Raw genomic sequence first — 7,625 nt, forward strand, 5'->3', positions numbered from 1 at the left:
ACCAAAAAGGTGTGGATGCTTCGGAGAGGGTGCAGAGGAGGTTCACCAGGATATTGCCTGGCCTGGAGGGTGCTAGCTATGAAGAGAGGTTGAGTGGATTAGGATTATTTTCATTAGAAAGGCGGAGTGGAGGGGGGACCTGACTGAGGTCTACAAAATCACGAGAGGCATGGACAGGGTGGATAGCAAGAAGGTTTTTCCCAGAGTGGGGCTCTCAATTACCAGGGGTCACGAGTTCAAAGTGAGAGGGGAAAGGTTTAGGGGAGATATGTGTGGAAAGTTCTTTATGAAGAGGGTGGTGGGTGCCTGGAACGGGTAGAGGCGGGCATGATAGCGTCATTTAAGATGTATCGAGACAGGTACATGAATGGGCAGGGAGCAAAGGGATACAGACTCTTAGAGAATAAATGACAGGTTTAGATGGAGGACCTGGATTGGAGCAAGCTTGAAGGGCTGAAGGGCTTGCTCTTATGCTGTAAATTTCTTTGCTCTTTGTTCTTACATGGCAGGTCAAGGCAACAGTACAGTGGTAAATCCGGCTGAGGGAGAAAATACAGAAAGGCAAGGCAACATCACGATGCTGTATACATCAGGGTTGGCTCAAAGTGCTATGACAGGGAGGGAAAATCCCAGTGATGCAGCCTGCTCCAGTCCCTGAGCTGGGTGCATGCCCCTGAGCACAGTGTCCTTAATGTAGCATTACAACGAGAATTGTCGGGGAGCGCAAGATGCAGCTTTCAGTTCAGAAGCATCCCATAGATGGATCAGAGATGCACCATGTTAGGGATCATAGAAGCTGGCACATGTCGAATGCCAATGTCTATAGACGTAGGCTGCTTATAGATTGTGCTTGCAGACCATACACTGAGATGCTGGTGCCTGGTTTCCAAGATGGAGGTCAATCAGAGCAAGCAGTGAATTGAATCTGCCAGATGCTAACTTTGGTTCACTTGCCAAATTTTCCTGATGTTGAGCATGTTTGGTGAGTTTGCCAAGATGGAACACTGAATGTTAATGAAGTGAGTTGGGCTGTTAACAAGGTATTTTAGTCAGTTGTTAACTCGCCACTGCCGAGTGAGAATCTCACTATTCCACTTGTGGGACTGTACAAGATGCTCCCAATATCCAGGTGGGCCTTGCTATACTCTTGTTGCCTGATTCTCCTGCACATCTTTCCGGAGCACACATTATTTGGATCCTCATAAGATTCTGCCCTTGGAACCCAACAACACACACCCAATACATACAATCCCAAAACACACGCACTCACACAAACAACACAAGCACTCCTAGATACATTCACACACCCCAAGACACACACGTACACACTCTCAGACATGTACACACATCCAGATAAACACGTGCACACACTCAGATATATACACACACAGCCAACATACACAGACACACACGCACACAGCAGCATGCCCTGATAAAACAAAATGCTGATAGTATTTGACAGTTAACCCAGGTTATTGTTACTGGACGCACGGTGAAGCCCGTTTGGATTCCATACTCCCAGGCTTTAGGCCAGTTCCTCTATCAGCTCAATCACTGCGCTGGCTGTACTCTGTCCGAAGATGAACACTCCACACAGGATGTTAATGGTTCCCCAGGCCATCGAAGACAACCTGCAGGCAAAACAATCACTCGATAAAATGGAAGCAACCAACAAAAGCAAGAGCCAATGATCAACTTGCCAAGTTTAGGCACTGTTGTTACGGCTCAAAGAAATACAGCAGATAACTGGTGCAAGCAACTCCCAGGAAAGGTAACATGATAACAATGAGAGGTGAGAGGGGAAAGATTTAAACGGAACTTAAGGAGCAATTTTTAGTTTCAAAGGATGATGTGTGTATGGAATGAGCTGACAGAGTAAGTGGTGGAGGCTGGTACAATGACAACATTTAAGAGGATTCTGGGTGGGTACACGAATAGGAAGGGTTTAGAGGGATATGGGCCAAATGCTGGCAAATGGGGCTGGATTAATTCAGTTATCTGGTCGGCATGGACGAGTTGGACTGAAGGGGCTGTATCCATGTTGTACAACTCCATGACTATGGTCTGGCCAGGAACATCCGCATCCTTTGAGCAAATATTTTTAAGAAAGGATATCCTTCAGAATGCCCTTGTAGCACTGTCTCGGCCTGTCAGTGGAGTGCAGAATAGAGAATCAACCTCTCCACAGGAGAAGATAGTGAGTGAGAGGGAGCATTTCCACCTCACATGGTCAGCCTAACAGTCCCTGGGAATGTCACAACGGAAAAGCATAACTCCAAGATGAAGGCAGGCATTAGCATTCCTACATGATCTTATGCCATGCTGATATTGGATAGGTACTGGGGGACGTGGTTGGAATTCTGAGGTCTGGAGGTTATTGAAAGCTTGACAAGGCTCAGAGGTTCTGCTTTCTGTATCCTCTGTGATCCTCTGATAGGGAATTCCTTTCCTGCGGATGACTATGAAACACTCTAAGTGTTCATGCCTGGAGTCCAATTTCACATTGTGGAAAGAAGCCTTGGATTTACATAGCACCTTTCACAACCATTGGCTATCCCAAGATGTCTTGCAACCAATGAAGCACTTTTGAAGTCTTTCTTTGTTTTCCTTAGTGCAGAGGAGATTGAGAGGGACATGATTGAGATGTTTAAAACTATGAGGTGGATTAGACAGGAACTATTTCCATTCATGGAGGCGTCAGTCACCGGGGGCATAGACTAAAGATAAAGAGCAGAAGGTTTAGAAGAGACATGAAGAAAAGCATTTTCACCCAGAGGGTGGTGGGAGTTTGGAACTCATTGCCTGTAAGTGTGATAGAGGCAGAAGCCCTCATAACATTTAACCAGTATTCAGGTGTACACTTACAATGCCAAGGCAGGCAAGGTACGGGGTTGGATGTTGGGAAATGGGATTAGAATAATTAGGTGGCTGGTGAAGTTTTTTTTCTGTGTGTCAGGTGTCAATAACCTGCCACAAGTATGTCTCTGCATCAGCGTGTGAAAAGGTGGCAGCCATTTTGAGCATGGCAACCTCCCAATCACAACAGTGAGATATGGACCACATCACTGCGATAATGTTCGAGGAATAATAGCTTTCTCTTCTTCCAGACAGCACTGCAGGATCTCAGAGGGGAGTGGTGGAAGTGGTGAGAGATTGCATTGTGACAATAATATTGCTTTAAGAGGTGTATTTTGTCCTGGTGCTTTTGAAGACAGCTTTAGACAGAGGTGTTGAGCTCTCTCTTTCAAGCCAATAAAGTAAACCGCTTGTGAGGCTTTGAGTTTTTCTAAAGTTGGAACAAAAGAAGCAGCATGAATCGGGGGAGTCAACCTTCCAAAGAACCAGGGGTTTAGTTTAGCTTTCTGTAGTTGTTGGGACTTTGAGGTTGGCCTTGGAAATTGTCTCTCTGCCAGAATCACACGTGAGACAATCTGTTTGACTGACTTTGCCTTTTCCAAGGGTGTGTTTATGGGAAGTTAGGATATTGGAAAAGTTGCTGTTTAGTTGTTAAATAACCTATTATTCTGTTAAGTTTCCCAACGGAGTTAAAATTATACCAATTCGTCTTTCTTCTTGCATTTTAACAGTTATGTAAGAATTAAGTGTGTATTGTTTCAAGCTGAGTAGTATAACCAATCGAATTACATCTGGAACACTGCACCTTACACTTGCCTTTAAGTAAGATAAAAGTTAGGGTATAACTTATCTCTTTGATATATTAGAAGGGGGTTTGATCTGGTTCATAACATCATCCAAAAGTCAGAGCTTGTGTAGGTAGCAGCTGGCTGCTGACTGTCTTTGGCTGCGGTTTACCTGATTCTGGGACACACAGGCCTTGCTTGAATGGTGCAGAATAGACACAGGCCTGCAAGGGAGAGAAGGGAGATGATCAGACATGAACAATTCGCCTCGACACCAAAGTCAAAAAACAGAACAGGCCAGAAATACTCATCAGGTCCGGCAGCATCTGTGGAGGGACAGAGAGAAAAGCTCAGAGTCAGAGCTCTGTGACTGTTTGTCAGTCCCGAGTGTCGTTTCACACAATGTTTCACTGAAGTACACTCCCTCTTTGTCACATGTGCTTGTGTTGGTGTGGAGGTCAGGAAAGATCCCTTTACTTAAAGCAGAATGCTACCGAACAGAAGGGTTAGGGAGTCCTCATCCACAAATCAGAAAAAGTTAACATCCAGATTCAGTGGGTAATAGGGAAGGCAAATAGCCTTTAATTCAAAGGGAATAGACTATAAAAGTAGGGAGGTTTCACTAAAACTATAGAAGCACTAGACAGACCAGAGCTGGAATACTGTGAACAGCTTGTAGTCCTTATTTAAGGAAAGATATAATGGCAGTGGATGCCATTGAGAGCCACTCGGCTGATCCATGGTATGGAGGAACTGTCTTATGATGACAGCTTGAGTAGGTTGGGTTTGCACTCATTGGGGTTTAGAGGATTGACACATGACCTTATTGAAACATACAAGTTTCTGAGGGAATATGATGGAGTAGATATGGAGAGGTTGTTTTCCCTTGACAGAGAATGTAGGACCCAGAAGGCAAAATCTCAGAATAAGGAGTCACCCATTGAAGATAAAATTGAGAAGAAATATATACTCTCAGGAGATAGTGAATCTGTGGAAATCTTTACCACAGAGGGATGCTGAGGCTGGGTTTTTAAGTTTACTGAATGCTGAGATAGACAGATCATTTTAATCAATTGAGGAAGTGAAGGGATATGGGAAAAAGATAGGAAAGTGGAGCTGAGGATTATCAGATCAGCCACGGTGGAGCAGAATCAATGGGCTGACTGGTCTACTTCTCTCCTATATCTTATGGTCTGGGAAGTGATGAAGTTTGGGTGCGTACACAATTGAAATATGGTTACAGAAGCCTCTGTGACTGAATAGCTGGCTGCACTAACCAGGTTTGGAACTTAGAATGGGCAGCGGGTGAGTAACTGGGTGGGGAAATTGCAGACACCCATGTCGCCCTGTAAAGACTAGGCCCGAATCCACGCTGCATTAGATTTAAAGCCTTATCTGTGACAGTGACCCCACTCCTGGCTGCTGCTGTCTGAGATAAGAACCCTGTAAAGACTAGGCCTGAATTCATACTGCACTAGATTTATAGGCTTACCTGGATACAGTGTTCCTGCCTCCTGGCTCCTGCTGCGCTGAGATAAATGCCTTGTAAAGACTAGGCCTGAGACTGCACTGCGCTAGATTTATAGGCTTACCCCGTTACTGTGTCCCTGCCTCCCGGCTGCTGCTGCTGCTTCTGTGAGATAAGAACCCTGTAAGGACTAGGCCTGAATTCATACTGCACTACATTTATAGGCTTACCTGGATACACTGTTCCTGCTTCCTGTCTGCTGCTGCTCTGAGATAAATGCCTAGTGAAGACTAGGCCTGAGTCTGCGCTGCGCTAGATTTATAGGCTTACCCAGTTACTGTGACCCCGCCTCCTGGCTGCTGCTGTTGCTGTGAGATAAGAGCCCTATAAAGACTATGCCCAAATCCAATGTGCATTAGATTTGTCGTCTTCCCAGTTACCGTGTCCCAGCCTCCCAGCTGTTGATGCTGCAAGATAAATGCCCTGTAAAGACTAGCAACACAAGGTCTCGTAGGGTATAGAGAGCAAGCATTGCAGGGCAGAAAGTAAAAGAATAAAGGGAAACATTATCCAGTTGTCCCTCAGGATAGTGAACGAGGCCTGGGAATGGAGTCATTCGCACCCAAGGATGGTTGTCATTCCCAGATTCTGGAATAGCCTTACCCAGTGTATGCTGAGCTGTACCTGGGAAAATGAAAATGAAGAAAGCGCTGATGCCCCCGATGAGACTGATCACTTCGCTGATGTCTGGGACAAACTGTGCTATCACCATGGTGACCAGGAGCCAGCAAGTTGTCAGAAAGAGCCTCAGTCTCCTCTCGGATGATGCTGCGAGCATTACATTCTGAGGACGACACTTTACACACAGCTCCTGAATGACAGACCTCAGGAAGGGAAAGAGAGAGTGTAAATGGACGGAGGCAGACTCTCTCTCCATACCAAACTAGCTCACAGTCCCCTCCCACATGCTTTCAGTGTGGGAGCGAGTGCTGATCAGAGTGATCATCCACCCTCCCCTGTTCATCAGTTCTTCACACATTGGCAACACCACATTGACTCACTCAGAGTAGTCCTTTAGCTTAATGTGTTGTTCTGTCTCTTAACCAAAGTAGATTCAACAGAGTGGCCGTTCCAGAGGGCACTCAGAGTCAACAACAGGTTGCAGGTTTTGGATTCACACATCATCCCAGACTGAGCACAGTCAGTAGCTTCTCCGTCCTCAAGGAGAGTTGTGAAGAAGTTGAATTTATGCATAAAGTACCTCAGGCCTGCAGTTGATTTGCTTGATGCCTCAGGTTATTCTGACCACACGATAACCATTGCCAGGATACCGTGTTTTAGGCTCACCTATCCTGGGGAAATGCCGCCACACTATCTATCCTGCAACACCCCTTAAGTACCGTTATATGTTTCAGTCAGAAGCCAACGGTTAAATAAGAGAGACAGTTTGTATACATGTGCCCTACATTGGTTTGAGGTTTAAGCCTTGAACCGTGGTCTAATTCAATGTGTCCGAGAGGTTGACATAATCATGGATTGCTAGAATGATACATAACAGAAGGAGGCAAAGGAATGTAGGACACAGATGTTGGCCATTTGGCCCTTCAAACCTGACATTTAACTTCACCTTCCCCCACAATCACCCTGTCGCCTCAGTTCCTTGATTACCTTTGTTTTGAATTTAATTGAATTGAGCATCCATAGCTTTCTGGGGTGAAGAATTCGAAAGGGTTACAACTTTTTGAGTGAAGAAATTACTCCTCATCTCAGTCCTGAATGAGCACTTCTGTACCCTTTGACGTGTTCGAGGTTCGAGGTTCACCAGGCCAGATGTTAGAATTGGAGTTAGGTGAGCACTTTGGGGACAGTGACCACAATTCGGTGACTTTTACTCTAGTGATGGAGAGGGATAAGTGTGCACTGCAGGGCAAGAGTTATAGCTGGGGGCAGGGAAATTATGATGCGGTGAGGCACGACCTAGGATGCGTGGCTTGGAAAAATAGGCTTCAAGGCATAGGCACAATTGATATGTGGAGCTTGTTCAAGGAGCAACTATTGAGTGTCTTTGATAAGTATGTAGCTGTCAGGCAGGGAGGAAAGGGTCGTGTGAGGGAGCCGTGGTTTAATAAGGAATTGGAATCCCTTGTTAAATGGAAGAGGGCGGCCTACGTAAAGATGAGGCATGAAGGTTCAATTGGGGCGATTGAGAGTTATAAGGTAGCCAGGAAGGACCTGAAGAGAGAGCTAAGAGCAGCAAGGAGGGGACATGAAAAGTCCTTAGTTGGTAGGATTAGGGAAAACCCTAAGGCTTTCTATAGGTATGTCAGGAATAAAAGAATGACTAGGGTAGGAACAGGTCCAGTCAAGGATAGTAGTGGGAAGTTGCGTGTGGAGGCTGAAGAGATTGGGGAGACACTGAATGAATACTTTTCGTCAGTATTCAATCAGGAACAGGACATTGTTGTCAATGTGAGTACTGAGACACAATTAAGTAGAATGGATGGCTTTGAGGTACG

The 7,625-nt window shown here is 45.5% G+C and overlaps 1 protein-coding gene across 2 annotated transcripts in view; it reads right to left on the bottom strand.

The window, feature by feature from the left end:
- Window positions 1–424: 424 nt before the first annotated feature.
- Window positions 425–7,625, bottom strand: part of slc38a8a (solute carrier family 38 member 8a) — a 47,669-nt gene continuing 40,468 nt past the window's right edge. Inside the window, exons 8-10 of one of the 2 annotated variants that reach the window (XM_043707379.1) lie at window positions 5,794–5,993; window positions 3,814–3,865; window positions 425–1,631 (exon numbers count right to left, since the gene is read on the bottom strand). In XM_043707379.1, coding sequence (XP_043563314.1) covers window positions 1,526–1,631; window positions 3,814–3,865; window positions 5,794–5,993 — 358 coding nt within the window. In that variant the 3' untranslated portion in view covers window positions 425–1,525. Of the gene's footprint in view, window positions 1,632–3,780; window positions 3,866–5,339; window positions 5,438–5,793; window positions 5,994–7,625 lie in introns of those variants that run through there. The other variant, XR_006314199.1, reaches the window with a different exon arrangement.

Source organism: Chiloscyllium plagiosum, chromosome 17 (assembly GCF_004010195.1).
Source record: "Chiloscyllium plagiosum isolate BGI_BamShark_2017 chromosome 17, ASM401019v2, whole genome shotgun sequence".
NCBI classification, from domain to species: Eukaryota; Metazoa; Chordata; class Chondrichthyes; order Orectolobiformes; family Hemiscylliidae; genus Chiloscyllium; species Chiloscyllium plagiosum.